This window comes from Panthera uncia, chromosome D2 (assembly GCF_023721935.1).
Source record: "Panthera uncia isolate 11264 chromosome D2, Puncia_PCG_1.0, whole genome shotgun sequence".
Lineage (NCBI taxonomy): Eukaryota > Metazoa > Chordata > Mammalia > Carnivora > Felidae > Panthera > Panthera uncia.
This window is the reverse complement of record NC_064818.1, coordinates 37,703,244-37,721,463: the sequence shown is the minus strand read 5'-3', so window position 1 is coordinate 37,721,463 and position 18,220 is coordinate 37,703,244. Positions and strand designations below refer to the sequence as shown.

At 57.7% G+C, this 18,220-nt stretch overlaps 2 protein-coding genes across 6 annotated transcripts in view; both read right to left on the bottom strand.

Moving 5' to 3' along the window:
• RPS24 (ribosomal protein S24) overlaps window positions 1-18,220 on the bottom strand; it is a 1,165,472-nt gene that overhangs the window by 95,700 nt on the left and 1,051,552 nt on the right. The window lies entirely within an intron of this gene.
• ZMIZ1 (zinc finger MIZ-type containing 1) overlaps window positions 1-18,220 on the bottom strand; it is a 233,722-nt gene that overhangs the window by 92,319 nt on the left and 123,183 nt on the right. For all 5 annotated transcript variants that reach the window (XM_049646263.1, XM_049646258.1, XM_049646262.1 and 2 more), the window contains 3 exons: window positions 17,098-17,206; window positions 10,890-11,003; window positions 3,054-3,159 (listed from right to left, as the gene is read on the bottom strand). In XM_049646263.1, the coding sequence (XP_049502220.1) occupies window positions 3,054-3,159; window positions 10,890-11,003; window positions 17,098-17,157 (280 nt within the window). In that variant the 5' untranslated portion in view covers window positions 17,158-17,206. The remainder of the gene's footprint in view (window positions 1-3,053; window positions 3,160-10,889; window positions 11,004-17,097; window positions 17,207-18,220) is intronic.

The following is an 18,220-nucleotide window of genomic DNA, read 5'->3' as shown; positions in this document are numbered from 1 at the left end:
CCCAGAGGAAGGGCCAAGCAGGGGCATGGCTGGGAACCCGAGTCCTGAGGGCCACATTTCTCGAGGAGGTGGGGGTGAGCTGTGAGAGTGGTTAGTCATGGCTGTCGGTGCCGACAGGGGTTTGCCTCCCAAGAAGGGAATTCGAGTGGTAGCAAAGCTACAGGGACTGCCGGGCCTCCGTGTTCTCAGTTGCAGAATGGGTATATGCTGAGGCCTCCCCTCAGGGGCCTACGGTATATCATACGACTTAGCAGACACAGGGCCTGGGAAAAGGCTCAATACACTGTGAAGAGCTGTGCACAGCCGGGAGTGCAAACAGAGGGCAGAACAAAGCCCTTGTTTCAGGAGAAGCGAGGCTGGAAGATACCACTTAGCAAGGGCAGGGCCACGCTAGAGAGACTTGAACAAAGGAAAGGCCTCTCCCAGATGGAGTAGCCTCCCAGATCCTGCCCAGGAGCACAGGGGCCTCCAAAGTCTAGGTCCAGAGTCAGCTGTGGCAGAGTGGGCAGAGACTGGGCCTGGAGTCAGGAGGCCGCGGGTTGAAGTCCCAGCTCTATCACTGACGAGCTGTGGGACAACAGGTAAGTCACAAACCTCTCTGAGCTCCATTTCCTTATCCATAAATACAAAGCTGAGCATTGCAGCAAAGTATAAGAGAGCACCCAGCACGTACCAGCAGGGCCATGAGAGACCCCCCGAGGGAAGGGCTGCACGGGGACCTGGGCCTCTCCTCCCCAAGGAGGGAGCAGCTGGGGCTTCTGGGAAAGCCCGCTCTCTTGTTTTCCTCCTACCCCTCTGTCCATGCTATCCTTGACTTGGTTTTGCCACTTACACACCCTCTGGGTTTATCCCCTTCTCTCTACTCCACAGGAAGTGGAACCTTCCTGGTCCAGCCACCATCATCCTGATGTCCCCAGCAATCTGCCAACCGGCTCCCTGCATCTACACTGTCCCCCTCCCCTGTGCAATCTGTTCTTCCTTGGTAGCCGGAGCCATCTTTGCAAAAGGAGAATTTAGCCATGTTCTCATCACTCTTAGTACAAAAACCACAACCCTTCAAGACAGGCCCCGTGTGTCTAACTGCTGCTGACTCCTGCCTCTGGGCTCTGGAACCACTGCCCTTGTTTTAGTTCTGCCAAAAAGCGGTGCTTCCTTCTACCTCAGGACCTTTCCTCAGGCTGTCCCCTTTACCTGGGAAGAAGCTCTTCCTCTTTTTCTCTACCTATTCAACACTTCTCAATCTTCAGGTCCCAGGGAAGCCTCCCCCCACCCCCGAGTGGTCTCATAGCATCCCTGACTTTTCCTTGATGGAATTTAGCTCAGCAGGAATTTACACACATGCATATGCACACCCACCCACATACGCCTATGGTTATATGATGTTTTTTCTTTTCTCATAGGCAACGGGTCAGGAAAACCAGAGCCAACCACCTGATTTCATAAATGAGGTTTTATTGGAACTAGCCATACTCACTTGTTTAAATATTGTCTACACTTGCTTTTGTATAGCCCGCAAGGCCGGAGCTCCTTACTGTCCGGCTCTTTACGGAAGTCTGCTGACCTCTGCTCTAAACTGTAAGTTTCCCGAGGTGGGACCATGTCTGTTGCGTTCCTCGTCGGAACCCATACCTGGCCAGGTGCCCGCACAGAGCAGGAGCTTCATAGAGATATGGATATAAATGTTTCTTGGATAAGGAGCAATTTTTGCCTTGTCAAAATTGTATTGACTTGAGTTATTATTAAAACTGCAGAGTCCATCAGGAATAGACGTCACTTATGAGATTCCAAGACCATTTTCTGGCAAGCAGTTCAATACAACAGCGATATCCCAGCACAGGCTGGCACGTCAAGGATCTTAGAGTAGCGACTGGCTAACCATAATTTCACACACCCTGTAAAAGACCTATCGTCCGTGTGCATGGTCTGCAAACATACATGGGGAGGAGCACGAACCCGCATCCGAGAGAGGATAGGTTGAGCAGACTTACGAAAATACATCGTGAGAAGTCTTTTAAACGTTTTCGTTAAGGCTGTTTCTATATATACTCCAAAAAACTGATTGACGAATTCAGAGAAAACGTCTGTTTTATTGTCATACAAAGGAAATAATGGATTTTTTTTTCTTTTCCAATGAATTGCTCCAACATTAAAAAGGTTAACAACATCTAGACGCTGTTTGTTGATGCACACGTGTTTCTAGAACTTACGACGACCCCTGCAGGGTAAGTCTCATTATCATTCCTGCCTTCCCCAGGAGATAAACTGAGGCTCGGAGGCCACACACTCAGCAAGTGACAGGGCTGGGTTGTCCCAGTTCTGTCGGGTGTTAAAGCTTACACAGCACCCCCAACCTTATGCAAGATGCTGCGGATGGTGGGAGATATAAAACTGTATCTTTGGTGTGGTTAAAGCCCTTGCACAGAATGCTGCTAGCACCTTCTGTGGCCTCTGTTTAATATAGGGGCAGGAGGTCCCAAGCAATGACAAAGTTGCAGTGGCTAATACTATGCGGAGCAGGCTTTAGAACCCTGTATGCACTGACTCACTTTCATTTTGTGTTTTAAGTACAAATGTTCTGAATGAATACGGTGGAGTGTCAGGGTTAAGAATGCTGACTCGAGTATAGGTGTAGGCCTAAGCCCCAGCTCTGCCACTTTCCAGCTGTGTGACCTGAGGAACCTCTCCAGCTTCTCTGAGCCTCAGTTTACTGCTCTGTAAAATGGGGATGATCCCAGTGCTTATGCCAAGGGGTCATCGTGGTGATGAAATGAGATGGTGCATGTCTCCCTTTGGCCTGTTGGGGTGTGGTGTGCCTTGGGACCCTCGCGGGCCCCGACGCACCCCCACAGGTAAGCATACTGCCTGAGAGGAGGGGCGGAGCCTCAGCCATGGGCTGCCCAGCCTGGTGGACAAGCTGCTGGTCCCTGGAGGCTCACGCCACATCTGGACGAACCAAGGCACCCGCTGACAGGGGTGGCGTGCAGCCCTGAGTTAGAATCTGGTTATACTCCCACCGCCCAGTGACGTCCGTGGAACCCCCAGCGGTCACCTACCCGCAGACTTCGGAGTGAACTTGTCTCGATTCGCAGCGCACACTGCCAGCAGTCTGTAACCGAGGTCCAGGTCGAACCCTTGCTGTGCTGCCACCCGACTGACCACCTGCGAGCAAGAGGGAGAGGAAGGGCAGAGTGAGTCCCTGCCGGCGCCCGGCTTCCGAGCCCAGAGTGGCACGTGTGTCCGTTTAACAGGTGAGGCAGGTGAGGTGCGCGGGCTAAGGCAGGTCCCCAAGATCAGGCAGAGCTGGGACTCAGATTGTGCCTTGCTCACTCAGCAAACACTGATGAGCACCTCCTCCGTGCCAGGCCCAGGGATCCTGGCCCCTGCCCTCAGGGGTTTCCGGTCGGCTGGTGGGCCTGACCCCAAAGCCCAGGCCCTACAGCTTTCAAGGACTCGATTCGGCCACATTCCAGAAGGCGGCTGGGGGTACTGTACCACCGTGTTTTGGGTGGCTGCAGGCCGGGCCTCTCTTCCCCCACGGCAGTTCCCCAAACTCCCTTCTGAGTCCAGGCCCTCGGGAAGTCTCCTGGCACCTCTTCCCATCCCCCCCCTGAGCGCCTGCCCCCCCCCCCCCCCCATCATGGATGCTCACTGCCCTCACTACTCTAGGCATGGCCCTCACCCAGCAGCTTTGGTTCAGCCCGAGTCAAGATCTGTGCTCGAGGATAAGCACTGGACACGCTGCTCATGGAGCTTCAGCTTCGACAGACCGCTAAGGCTTTTCCAGATGCACACGCCTATGCTCCCCAGTGCTCCGCTCTGGGCCAGGTGACCTGCAGCCTCTCAGACCCCAGCCCAGAGGCTGCAGGACCCTCATGCTCAGCCTGGGGTCTGTACCCGGCGCCATGCACCTGCTCAGCACACGGGAGGCTCCCATAAGCATGTTGATGGAAGCTTGCTAACGGCTGTGTATTTGAAGCCCGGAGGTCCCTTCTTTCTCCTTGAGAACCTCCAAAGTACGGGTCGGAAGGGGGACAGGTGAGGGGCTAGGAGGGCTGACAGTTCCCGGGGGCAGTGTGGGATGGGGTGCTCCTGGGGGACCCACGGACGGCTCTGCAGGCTCACACCTGTCAGGCTTCGCGCCTTCCCCACCCGTTCCCAGGTGTCCTGCCATTGCCAGACCGGCTCCCTCCTGCCCACCTTCCTCATTAACAGCAGCAAAATTAGGTTTACTTATTAAGAAGGAAGGACCTTGGAAGATGGGAGTCGGTGCAGGCTAAGCAGCTGGGGCGGTTATGGCTGAGTGGGAAAGGAGTGCTCCCAGATGTGGGAGCTCGTTCTTTTGAGAAAGAGAAGACTCCGGCAGCGACAGCAAGCCGTTAGAGACCACCTGCCCCGGAGGCAGGTGCTCAGAGGGCCTCCGGCTGCCATGGGTTTTGGCCCAGCCTCTGTAACCACTGGGATAGCTCTTCATTATCTGTTTTATATTTAAGGGTTCGTTACAAGGGGTCTAGGGCTAGAAAGGTTGGGAAAACAGCTAATCTAGGCCAACCCTCTCATTTAAAAACTATGGATACTTAAGGCCTGGACAGACTGCCCATGGTGAACCAGGGAGGAGCCAGCGGACTCCCCCTTCCCAGGATACCCACAGCCTCTTGGAATGGGCCCCTGTCTCCCTGCACCCCCCCCCCACCTCCTGGGAAGTCCCAGGGCAAGGAGGAAAAAGGACTTCTCAGGTTTGAATGTTTGCTCAGCTTCTCTGCTGCAAACAGAAGTCCCTGACACAGAAGCCTTCTGTTCCCCCGGGCCTCTTTTCCACAGGCTCTATTTGCCCCTGACTGTGGTTCTTGCCGCACCTCCTGTCCCTACACACACCCCATGATCCAGAGGCTCTGGGCCACCTCTGGGCAGGGCATCCTCACTGTTAGGCTCACCGTCCACTCAGCAAAACCAAGGCCACTTATTCTCTGTGGCCTGTTGAACATTTCAGGTCTGGAGACAGGCACTCTCTACAGTGGGTCGGGAAGGGTCACTTCAGCTTAGATGTTGACTATGGTGCCCTTTTCTTTGGTGGAACCTTGGAGTGGATGTGAGTGAGCAGTTTGTTTGGACGAGTGCATCAGTGAGGCTGCTGTTTGTGGGAAATGTTGACAAGGGCAAATAGTGTAATGAGCATATGGTCTCCCCGGTAAGAGGGGCCAAGTAAAAGCTTTGTACGCAGCAAAGTGCCAAATTCTGACGATAGCTCCAGGAGGAGGAATTCTTATCTCTGTTTCACAGATGAGGAAACTGAGTGTGAAGAACAGCCAAAGGTTTCAAATCTTGTCCACGATAGAGCCAGGATGCAATCCCAGGCAGTCAGCCTGTGGAGCCTGGGCTCTTTCCATGAGAGGCCCTCTTTTTCAGCCCCAAAAGGGTTAAGGCCATAACTGCAGGGAGAACCCTCAGCCCTTGTGTTGAGGGCAGGAAGGCAAAGGTCCCTCTGTTTGGCCAATACTGGCTAATCCTGTTGCTCTGGTTTAAACAACAACAAAAACCAACCAAAAAACCAAAAAACAAACTAGCTAAATTGAGCAAGAGAGGCCTGGTGCTGGTATAAGGGCTGTTCTGCAGGCCTGGGAAGGTCAGCTTGTCGCCAAATCCCCTGAGCCCCAGCGTTCAGCAGGGTCACTGGCAACAGCCTCCTTTCACCAAGGCCCAGAGAGGGTAGGGCCTTGCTGAAGGGCAGCACAGCACAGGCGTGGCTAAGCTGGACCCTGAGGCCCTAGAGTGCCTTATGTGCACCCCCTGGCTTCCTCTGGCCCAGCCTGCAGACCCCAGGAAAGTCCTGTGAGGCGGGTCTGACTGACGGGGCAGGGCGGGGGTGGACTTGGCTGTGTATCCTGTTGTGTTTCACCTCAGTGGCGGGGGGGGGGGGGGGGGGGGGGGGGGGGGGGGGGGGGGGCATGGAATCCTTCCCTAAGGTGGGCCAGGGGAAGACCCCTCCTCCACAAAGGCCTCTGCAGAGGTGCTGCTGCCCTCTGCTGGCTGCCCAGGCCCAGCCAGCTCCGGGAGGCCTGAGACGGAGACCCGGGGTCCCAGAGGGACCTAGGGGTCAGGGAGTCCAGCCCCTCGTGCCACAGAGAGGGAGACTGAAGCCCAGAGATGACAGAGGGCGTGTGCTCGAGGTCCCGCAGCCAGTTACGTTAGTCCCATAAAGAGAGAGTGTTGCCTTGAAAAGTGGTGAGCCTCTTGGCTCCGAAGCAGGACAAGCTGTTTGGGGGATGCTAGGGAAAGGACTTCTGTTCCTGGCGTGGGGCTGGATTCTGACGCCCTCTGAGGAAGTCGGGGGGGAACTGGAGGCACGCCAGGCCTGCACTCCAATTCTGCTCCACCGTATCCTGTGCAGCCTAAGGCAGGTTACTTAACCTCTCTGAGCCTCAGGTTTCTCCTCGGTAAAAGTGCAAGGACGTCCTCTATAGCCAAGGTTGTGTGCTGGGGGCTCTGACAGTTCCGTGTGTCCCAGTTCTGTCTCATGGTCATAACACAAGCCCCTCAGGGCACAGCCCTCATTTCCCTCTCTGCCCCCCTTCCCCATCTCAGTGCAGGGGTCGGCAGGTGTCTGTGGCTGTTGCCGCTGCTGCTCTGGAGTCAGGCACGAGATGGGGCTCTGGTTCCGCCACCTGCTAGCTGTCCTACCTCACCCAAGTGACTCAGCTCTCTGGGCCTCAGTCGGCTCCCCTGTGCAGTGCCCTCCTTGAGAGGATGGGAGCCAGGACTAGGCACACAGCTCAATGAATGTTATTTACGGACATCCCCCGACGGCTTCAGCAGCGAGTTCTCTGAGGCTAAGGGGAGGCTGCCACTGGAGAGATGGGGAGGGCACTGCTCTCAGCTAGCTGGCGCCTGTTTCCCTCATGCCACCTCCTCTCCTTCCGGTCTCCCCTCTCCGGTTCTCTGGCCTCCTTCTTTCTGTTCCTAGAGCATATCAAGTGTGTTCTACCTTCGGGGAGGAAGGATGACTGAGTCCAGAGAGGCCTGATGTTAAGGGAAGGGCCAGGAAGGGAGCCCCTGGCACGGTTAGGATAAACGTGGTCTGAAGCGGTGACCACGGCTCACACCCCTTGCCCCTTGGGAGGGGCCACAGGGCTCCTGCACTTCTGCATCCTGGGGTCAGAGGGCCTGAAGGGGAGGGTGGGGCAAGGGGGCTGCTGGCTGCTTTCGCCCCAGGGCCCAGCCCCAGTATGACAAAGATGCGCCCGTTTACTGACTGAGGCGAAGTGGTTTTTAATTTCTGTCCTCCAAGTAAGCCGGATCCAGAGGAATTTGTTCCCAGGGGTCACCCAGGGGATCGTGGCAACCTGGAGTGCCCGGCCTGCCACTGGATGGGGAGGGGTGCGTGCGGGGGAGCTCAGCAGCTTTGCCCTGTTTAGGCCCCCTGGGATCTCTGACCTCCCCCATCCTGTCCCTCCCGCACGACATGGCTGGGGCTGAGGATGTGCAGGGGGACGGGAGGACCAGCAGCGGGGCCCTGGGCGGGCAGTAGAACCAGCCTGGGACGGTAGGACGCTGTCCCCTCGCCGCCTGAGTTGCCTTGTTTGTAAAACAGAAGCAGTGATCCTTCCCCTGCCTGCCATACAGGGTCTTCATAAGGACCGAGGAGCCAGGAAAACGCCTTGGGTACTGAGATTGTCTTCTGTGACTCCCCATTCCCCACACTTCCCTGCTGCTGGTTCTGTTGAGCTCCAAGGGACAGTCAAACTCCCGTCTCTGCAACTGAGGCAGGTGAACCAAAGGCCCCTTTTGGCTAGGCAGCAGGCCAGAGAGGTGGGGGTCAAAGCGCACACTGAACAAGTGCGTGCCTTAGGCTGTCGTGTGATGAGGGGAGGCCCAGGAGAGCTGGCGCTGTGCCTCTGTCCACACAGCTGCCCCTGCCCAGGAAGCCACAGCCTCCCCACTGGCTAGTCAGAGCCTACGGGCTCCTCCCTGGGCTCCCTCCTCCGGGAAGACCTCCAGAATCCTTCCAGCCTATCCTCCAAGGATGCTCCCCTTAGTGCTTCTGTCCTCACCCAAATCATATCCCATCACTCACATGCTTAAGATCCTTCAAGGCCCTCCATCACCCTTCAAATAATATCCAAGCTCTTCTCCCTCAGCTGCAGGCCCTGTCTTGGCTTGTTGCTGCTTCTCTTTTTGACCTTTTCTTGTATCCTTCTCCCTCTTCTGTGCTCCAGCCATCTGAGACTTCCTTCTGTTCCTTGAACAAATCAAGCCTCAGGGCCTTTGCACTAGCAGTGCCCTCTGCCCGGAGCACCCTCCCCTCTCATGGATGACTCCTTCTTGCCATTCAGGTCTCGGCTGGGGGTCACCTCCTCAGGAGACTTTTCCCAGCCAGCACTCTACCCCTCTCCCAGGGCACTGATGTATGTCCTTATTTACTCTTTTATGAGTTCAGTGCCTCCCTTCCTCACTGGAACATACGCTGCTTGAGAGAGGTCCGCTGTGCTTGTGCACTCCTCCAGTGCCCGGCATAAGGCCTCAGTGAATGTCTGTTCAGTGAATAAATGGCAGAGCTGGGGCGGGGCCAGCTACTGGTCACCTCACACCCCATGCCCATCCAGCATGCACGGGGCCATTGTCTGATTCAGCTCTGAATCCCTATATCCCAGGCAGGGCCAGGCTCGGGGCGGGGTGCTGGGGGATTGTGGCAGCCAGTCTGGCCACACCTTGTGCACGGTCCCCCACCTCCTGCTTGACTTATGGCTGCTGGCAGCTGGGATGGGAATGAGGGGGCCTCTAGTAACATCTGTCCCTGCCTGTGGGGCTTAGCCTGAACCAGGATCCCCGCAAAGAGGATTAAGGGAGCTGGTAGAGGGAGGGGAGCCCAGCGGGCTGGAGGATGAGGAGGGCTGGGCGGCACCTGATTTGGCCTCGTGGCCCCAAGGAAACCAGACAGCATCGGCCTCAGACAAATGGAGGAGCCCTGAGGAGCTGCCCCCCACCCCGGCTGGCATCCCCACTGGCCAGGAGCATTCCCTCTAGAGCGGTCTCGCCTTGAATCCCACACCCACTTCTAGCTGGCTGTGTGACCTTGGGAAGCCATCACAGCAAGCCTCAGTTTCCTCCTCTATAAAACGGGGACAATGGCAGGGCCGGCTTCATGGAATGTAAGGATTCAGTGAGAAGGTCTATGCAGCGGACCACGCTCAGTGGCAGGCACAGAAGGGCACAGAAGGTCATCATTTTATAATGATGACCCATGAGAATGTCACTCTTCCTTTTGCTCCAGGCCAGGGCCATGCTCTTTTGCCTCCCTCCCATCTGGAGCTTTTCAGGGAACATGGTGCCCCTGAACTTCACCAAAGATTCCTACCTGTCCAGGCATCTGCCTTGGCTCCTCCTCTCCAAGCCTTGGGGTAGCTGGGCTCTCCAGAAATCTGTTTACCCATGTTCCCTTCAAAGCTGACTCAGGGCTGGGGCACCTGGGTGGCTCAGTCGGTTGAGCGTCCGACTTCGGCTCAGGTCATGATCTCACGGCTTGTGAGTTCAAGCCCCGCATCGGGCTCTGTGCTGACGGCTCGGAGCCTGGAGCCTGCTTTGGATTCTGTGTCTCCCTCTCTCTCTGCCCCTCCCCTGCTCATGCTCTGTCTCTCTCTCTCTCTCTCAAAAATAAATAAACATTCAAAAAAATTAAAAAAAAAAAAAAAGCTGACTCAGGGCCTTTTGAGAAGCTGCCCTCACTGGTCCCCAAGGCTCCCTCGAGCTTATGGATGCACGTCATGTGGCTGGGGTCATTCACAAGCAGCAAGCTCCTTCCCCATGGCTGTCAGCCGGTGAGCTCCGAGACTTGACAAATCATGCCACAAGTTCTGGGCCTGGCATCTGCTCAGCCTGCAACCCAGGCCCTTATCAAGCTGAGTGAATTTCGGCTCTCTGGGTTCTGTGGTCTCTCTGGGCCTTTGCACATGCTGTCCAAGATACCCGCAGGTGTATCTGCAGCTCCTTGCCCCAGTTTTCCACAAGCCGCCCCACCTCCCAGGCAGTTCACGCTTCCCTTCTCTGGGCCGCCTCACCTCGTACACAATTCTCTCGACCATCTCTTTCCACACCGGTCTCCCTGCTAAAGAGGGAATCGCGCTTGGCAAAGTCTTACTCTGTGGTTTCGCAGGGCTTTGCAGAGGGGATCATATGTGATAAACGAGGGCTCAATCGATGTTTATTTGGACAGATGGATGGATGTAGTAGGAGCTCATTAAATGCTTAAATGAATGGGTAGAAGAATGGATGACTACAAAAAGAGCTCGATAGACGTTTGCCCAAATGGACGAATGAACCACCGGATAAAAGAATGACTCAGGGCGCCTGGGTGGTTCAGTCGGTTAAGAGTCTGACTCTTGGTTTCAGCTCAGGTCATGATCTCATGGTTTGTGAGTTCGAGCCCTGCATCAGGCTCTGTGTTGATAGTGTGGAGCCCGCTTGGGAGTCTCTCTTTCTCTCTCTCTCTCTCTGCCCCTCCTCCTGTGTGTGCACACTCTCTCTCTCCCTCTCTCAAAATAAACTTTTTTTTTTTTTTCTTTTTAAAGAATGGCTAGAAATTCTGCTTTGCTGAGGGTGGAACATTTACCCTCACCAGACCTGGAGCTTCCCCACCCCCTCCAACCCAGCGAGGCGCTGTGCTTTCCCATCAGGTGTGGGGAGCCCGTATCACTCTGACAGCCGCGTCTCCCCATCAGACTGGTTTCCCGGAGGCTGTATGTTGGGGGGTGGTGCACACAGACGGGCTGTGCCCTCCAGCACTGCTGTCTTTCTATCTCTCATCCTCTGTTATCTGCGGCCTCTCCGACAGCTGGACAGGCACACGGGTCCCCAGGCATTCGCCCTGGGTGCAGGTGGGGGAGGGGGTGCAGACTCACCGTCAAACAGCCCATCAGGCTCTGCTCGAAGGGGCGCTGGAAGGCTCGCGGGTCCCCACACCAGTCCAGCAGCTCCGTGGCGGCATTGTGGAAGTTAGCAGGGTTCTGTAAGTGCTGTGGGAGAGGGAAGGAGGCAGCATGAAGCTCCAGGAACAAGGCCAGCAGGGCAACGTGCAGGTCTGGGGTGGTGAAGACCCTGGGTCCCACTGGGGAGGAGACTCGAAGAAAGGGGCGGGCCAGGAATAAAGAACCTTCTCAAACTCCCTCTCTCTCGCTTTCCCTTTGCATCCACCCCACCTCATCCCTGGCAGGATGGGGGTTAGTAGCCCCATTGCAAAGATGGGAAAACCAAGGTCTGGAGAAAGATGATAGTATTAAAGTGTTTCCTGGATGCTGGCAGTAGGGGCGGGTGAGCTCTGCAGGGTTCAGGAGGGTAGCCCGTGACCCCCAAGTTGGGGACTGGCTCTCCCTAAGCCAGGGCAGTCTTGCGCTGGAGATTCCTTCTTGGTGAAGCCCACTCCTGCTAACCATCACCACCCAGGTCTGGATGCCCACCAGCTCTGGCTTCAGAGCAAGTGCGGCCATGGCCCACCAAGGGCAGGGGTCAGGTGGATCAGAAAGAGACCCCCAGGCCAAACTCAGCCAGGGAGTCAACTATAAGCACACTGAGCCCAGGCTATTCTCACACCGGGGTCTGGCGTGTGTGACTTAGCTCCCCAAAGCCAGATTTCCCCGGGCCCAGTCTGGCTAGGCTCGGAAGCTGCTGGCATTGTCGGGAGGGGTCCCTGCCCGAACTCAAGCCCCTCCCGGTCAGCGGGTCTGCGTCAACAGAGACTGAATTTTGACACCAAGGCCTCTAGATTCTGCTTGGGACCCAGGCCATGGGGCCGACTGGGTGGGTGGTGGGCGCTTCACTCTCTAACCCCCGCCCAGGTATCCCCAGGCCCCGGGGGGCTGGGCCTTAGCCCAGCGGGTGGGTGACTCGCCCAGGGTCACACAGCAGGCTAGGTGCAGAGCTGGGATCCCAGCGATGGGTGTCACTGACTGTGGGTCCTCCAGAGGGACACCTAGGGCGTATCCACAAGGGTCGGAGGTGAGGCCAGCTGCAAAAGGGTTGGTGGGAACTTCTGAGGCCCCTGTTGCCTTGGTGCTGGGAGAGACAGGGAACAGTGGCTTCCCCTGCGGTTGCGGGGGGGTGGGCACTCTATTCCCTCCTGCAGCTCAAGTCTGCCCTGGAGCCGAAGCAGGGAGGGGTCTCAGCAGCGGCCAGATCCCAGAATTGGGAAGGAATGGAAAGTGCGGGGCGCCGGGGGCTCCCTCTGCCTTCACCTCCCGCTTGCTGCTGACCCAGGGCAGTCCCTCACCTTCCCCAACCTCCCTCCGTTGGCCCTTCTGTAAAAGGGGGATGACAGATCACGGCTTAGCGGCGGGAAACTTTTGTTTCTTTCGCTTAGGGTTTTGTGACTATCGTTACAACATAGTCTGTGCAAGAAAAATTTTAAAATGGACGGAAGAGAGTGAAATGACTTAGAACAAGGTGCCTCTAGGGGAGAAAAGGGAGAGGGAGCAGCGAAGGAGAGAGAGAGGGCAGGCGAACAGCAGCAGGCCCTCCGTCACGGGGCCGGGGAGGGCTGGACAAGATGAGACTCGTGCGGCCCCTGGCGAGGCGCCTGGCGCGTGGGGTGCTCCCACGCGGGGCTGCCCTTGGCCCTGACTCTGCCTCCCGGAGTCTCCCCGGGAAGCACAGCTGTTCCGTGCAGCTCTAAGCCCTGGCTCACACGGGCTCCTTCTGCAGAGGCAGAGCTGGGAGGAACCTCCACATGGAGAAAAGGGCCCTTGGAGAGGGCAGGGGTGGGTCCTCACCTCTGCCTCCTGTGCTCTCTCTTTAAACCGTGCCCCCTCCGAGGCCACGGGTGGCCTGGCCGCCTGGGCTCCGAGTGGAAAGCCATGCAAATCGGCTAATTCCCTGCCCAGCAGCCTCTCTCTGCTAACCGAGTTATTCCGTTTATTTATGTGATGTCACACCCAATTAGCAGGGTCAGCAGTCACCACATGCTGCTCTCAGAGCTGCCTGCCCATAGCACCCTCACCCTGCAGGGCTCTTGGGCTCACAAGTGGCCTCTGAGGCCAGTCCCAGGGGCCCAGTTTTGTTCTGGCCCCTGAGCACGCAGCCGTCTCTATCTTGGCCAGCCCACCTCCAAGCTTCTCCACCTTTGTGCCGGCCAGCTCATGTGGCCTTCAGCTTGGGTTCTGGGTGGTCACTGGTGGGCCCGACACACTGGGCACAGGGCATCCCGTTCAGTGACTGTTGCTCTGTGGCTCTGTGGCCTTGGCCCAAGACCCATCCCCTCTCTGCGCTTTTGTTTCCTGTTTCGTCTATGAGGTCACTGGACTGCACAGGAACGGGTGACCTGGGTCAGACTTATTTATCTCAGTCACTGAGCCCCAGACCCCTCATCGGTAAAATGGGGTCACACATTGGTAAAAAGCTGTCACACAGCTTACAGGACTGCTACAAAGTTTAGGAGTGATTCAAATAATGACCTCCCTATTACCAAGTAGGTGCCAGGTAAAGGCTGCTATTGTTCTGAACTTGGTACAGTTTCTTCTCTCCTATGAGCATCTTGAGAGGAGAAATAGGGCCCTGTTCACCTGTGGAACTCTCAAGACTGGCACGAGGCCAGGCCCACGCAGAAATGGTTGGTGAGCAGTTAACTGTCCAAAGGATGGTCCATCTGTGTTGTCGGTCGGCGACCTGGCCACTTCAGAACAGGTCCCTAGCGCCATGTGGAGTGGCCAGCCTTTGATGGTCAGTGGATGACAGCACAGATGTGAATCAATGGCAGAGGCCTCCCTGGCTGTGGCTGTTACTGGGTTCTAATAGCTCACCTCCCACCAGAAAGTCCGCCTGTCTCCACAATTCCTCAGAAGATCTGGGCTATATCCACTGGCCACTGAGTCTGCTGGGGCAGGAGCAGGGGACAACAAAGCCTAGACCAAGTTGGATTGACTACCCAGACCACGTGATGAATGCATCTTCTTATTAGTTCATCTGTGAATCAAACAACCTGCCCATCCATCCAAAAATGAATCACTCCATCCGTCCATCCATCCATCCATCCATCCATCCCCTTGCCCCCTTACCCATTCAACCATTCACTACTATCTTCATTTCCCATCTATCATTCATTCACCTACCTATCTATCCATCCAGAATTTCTCCAACCTCCCGTCCATCCATTCATTCATCCATTTATCCATCCATCATCTATATCCACCTGCCTAACTGCCCATCCCTATGTCCATCCATCCACCCACCCACTCATTCCCTTAGCTCTCCTCTCCATCCATCAGTTCACCCCTCCCCTGCTTCCCCTCAACTTTCGTGGGCCCTGCCCCAGCCTGGGCACCGTGCTAGGCTCTGCTGACTGTGATGAATGCGACACGTCCTCTGCCCCCAAGGAACTTAGCCTGGAGGGAGGCCTGACACATGCCCCACAGGGCCTCTAGCTCAAGGGAGAAAGCAGGGTCGGTGGGGTGGCTGGGTGCCCAGGAAGCAGTGGGGCTCAGAGCTGGAGGGTGTAGACGCTCAGAAGGGCCCACGCGATGGGGGAGGCTGCTGTGCAAGAATTCGCTGATTGGTGTGGCTTTGCACGTGCAGCCCAGATGTGCCTGTGACCTCTGAGTGGGGCACACTGTGGAGAGGGCACTGGTTCTTCCCATCCCAGGGGCTGAGAGGGGGGGAAAGGCAGCCGAGCCAGCGGCCCGGAGGAAAGAGGGGCAGCGGGCTGCTTGGGGGATGGTGAGTGTGAGCAACGCTAGAACCAGGGTGGGGTGGGGGTGGGGGGTTGCTGTGCTGTAGAAGTGAGGCAGGGCGGGGAGTCCGAGGCTGCAAGGCCCCCTCTGGGAGCCACAGACCCACCCGCCAGAGCCAGGCACAGCCAACACATCTGTCATCCTCAGAGCACGCAGACCTGCTTGCTTTTCTCTTCTGATTAGGCTAGAGGACGTCTGAGAATCAACAGTCTTCAGCCAGACACACCGCCCTCTGGGGCAGCTGTGGAGCAGACAGACGTTAAGTGCTGAGCCGTGTCTGACCGGAGGTGTGGAGGGGGCTGTGGGAGGGTAGGGAGCTCTGGATGGCCCAGGGAAGCCTCTGGACGGCCCGCTCGCCCTCGCAAACGTGTCGGGATCTGGCCCCAGCGCACAGCTCTGCGTGCCCCGTGTGTGCACATGCGCAGGTCGGGCAGGCTGGGGGAGGGCAGCTGAGGAGATCCCTGGCCTTCCGGCTGCCCGGGCATACACTGGTTGGGCATCCATCACGATGCATCATTCTGCAGACCAAGCAGGGTGGAGTGGCAGCTTAAGCAGGGTTAGGTGGCTAGCAAGTGGCGGAGTGGGGGCTCGGCCTCGCTGGCTGGTAAATCTGAGCCCCGTGTGCCATGCTTCAAAGGGGTAAAGGGCACCCTGATCTCTGGGGACGCAGAGCCAGGCACGGGAGAAAGGTCAGGGTGTGAGCAGGTGTCAGAAGGAACACTGTGCCTGGCGCTAGGAGGGGCTCATGCACCTGACTGTACTGTTGGGGGTGGAGGCCACTGATGGCCCATCCCTCAGGTCTGGGAGAAGTGGGGCCACAGGCTGAGCCGGGAGACAGCCCTGCAGAGCCTCCAGGAGGAGGTAAGAGCAGGGCTGGAGGGAGGGCACCGTCTGGCTTCTATTCTGTGACTGTGAGCAGAGACGTAATTGGCGTTTGGGGGAGCTGTTTGGGCTGAGTTCAATCTGTAACCAGTCTTCTTCAATTTCCTCTCCTCAGACCCTGCCCGGGCTTCTGAGAGAGAGCTGTGCTCGATGCTTACGAGAAGACACACGCTTTCGTTCCCAAGGACCAGCCTCAGCTCCACCGGGCCCTGGCGCTCAGGGAGGGCAGGCTGGAGGGGGGGTGGGGCCGCGAGCTCTGCCCCCCCCCCCCCGGGGTCCTGAGGCCAGTGGCCCATGCTGGTGACCTGAGTGTGCTGCTAAGCCACCTAAGCCAGGGGGCTCACCCCAGCGCTTGCTTCCCTGCCCCTGAGACGCTGAGGACAACAGCCCCTGCCACCATGCGACAGCCCGGACCCATGTGACGGGTGGGGAAACTGAGGCTCAGAGGAACAAAGCGACAGGTCTGAGATCAGGGACTGCGGGCACATGGAGGAGTGAGGATTTGGGCCCAGGTCTCTTTGATGTCAAACGCTTCCTGGAGGAAAGTAACACTTAAGAGTCTGCACAGGCACTCGGGCCGCAAGGAGGCTGCGCCCGGAGGGCGGTGCGCCGCTCCTGGCCAACACTGGGGGGCGCCCACCAACCCTGGTTCAGCCAGACTTCTTAAAGTGGGGTGGAGGTGGGGGGGCTCTGAGCCCACCTGGAATGTGCCCCGATTCTGAACAATCCGGAGAGGAGGCTGGCAGGCAGAGCACCCCCTCAGCGCAGTGTGATCGTCAACAGGACGGGGAGCTGACTGCCCTCAGGGATGAGGCCCGCCTCACACAAGTGAAGCTGGGCTGTGTGACTTCAGCTGACTCCCCTCTCTTCTCTGTGCCTCAGTTACCTTTCCTGTAAGATGATCAAATTCCCCAGAACCTTCTTTTTTTGTTTCTTTATAGGAAACCACTGGAGCAGAAGGGCATTTCCCTGCATCTTCACAGCGGCCCAGGTGGCACAGCAGAGCCCAGAAAAGCATGGCACTGGCCCCAAATCACACAGCTAGGAAGGGGAGGGGAAGGGAGGGGGAGGGGAGATGGAAGGGGAAAAGAAGGGAGGGGTGGGGAGGGAAGGGAAGGGGAAAGGAAGGGAGAAGAGGAGAGGGGAGGGAAAGGAAGGGGAGGGTAGGGGAAGGAAGGGGAGGGGAGGGGAGGGGAGGGGGGGGGGGGGGAGGGGAGGGGGGGGGGGGGGGGGGGGGGGGGAAGGGACAGGACAGGGCGGAGCTGGCAGGTGAGCCCTGCTGTGCAATGCAGGAGTTAGGCTGATCTCTGCCAGGAATGTTCTCACGAGGGGGTCAGGGAGACCCAGGCAGTGAGCCCTTGCCTGCCGTCACCTCCACCCAGCGCCCAAGAGGCCCGGCTACGTAGGGCAGGCCAGCACCTCTCCTGCTCTGCTGCCTTGGCGGCCCGGCCCTCGCCAGCTGGGCCAGGCTGGGCAGGGGAGGAGGAGTGGGCCCAGGCCGCACACCCACCTGCTTGATGCACTGTAGTCGGTCATTGGTCTGTTGGATGTGCCTGTCCATAGAATTCATTCTGGCCGTTTCACTGGGTTCTACCCGAGAGCCATGAACGTTGTCCAGCCTGTGAAGACAGAGGAGAGCGGGTGTCACTGGGGTCGTGCCGGGCCCGACGGCCTCACGGCCGCTCCCCAGCCTCAACGCGGACGTGCCGGCCCAGTGGCTCCTGGCAGGTTCCAGGGCCCTTTCTGAGCTGCGGCGGCCTCTGTCCCAGCCGGTCCTGCAATGGAGGGAGGAACTTCGGCCACAGCTGCCCAGCCCCCGGGGAAGCCCACCTGGGCTGGGAGCAGGAGTTGCTCCTGGGTGATCTCTGGGGATGACTCACGTGAGCACTGCGCAGGCACGGCCACGTGGGACACGATGTGAACTGCACATTTGGCACACACGTTACCACACGCGCGTGCGTGTTAGGGGGCGGTGGGGACGGCGACCCCACCTTCCGATTCCCAGTTCAGGGCTCAGCCTACGTGACGTGGCTCTGTGTGCGCGTGCACACGCGCAGGGGTCTTCCCACGTGACCCTCACTGCGTGTGTGGCGTAAGTGCAGCATCCTGTCGTGGCACCAGGATTCCCCCCCCCCCAACCCCCCATGCTTCAGAGTTCTCCACACTACGGACCACAATTCCATTTCCCCCTTTGCCTTCCTGGGAAAGGAGAAGGGCGGGACTTAGCGCCACCCCTCCTTTCAAGACGAGGAAACTGAGGCTCAGAGGGGGAAGCGAGTCACCCATGGTGGCACAGGGAGCCAGTGTCAAAGCCCATACCAGGAACTAGGGCTCCGACTATCAGCTCACGGCTCAGTGGGCAGGGTACATGAATGTCATGGTCACCGGGCTCACTCCCTGAATGGCTGTGGGCCTTGGGAACTTTAACAGGAGTGTGACTTCCTTCCGGGTGGGGAAGCTGAGTAAATGAAGGCAACCCTGTCACCTTCAGAAAGGCCCTGGGCCCTGTCACCTTCCTCAGGCCACTGGGGGGGGGGGGGAACAATGGCAAAGGCAGAGATGGAGAGAGAGAGAGACAGACAAAGAAAGAAAGAGAGAGAGAAGTCGCACTCCTGTTAAAGTTCCCAAGGCCC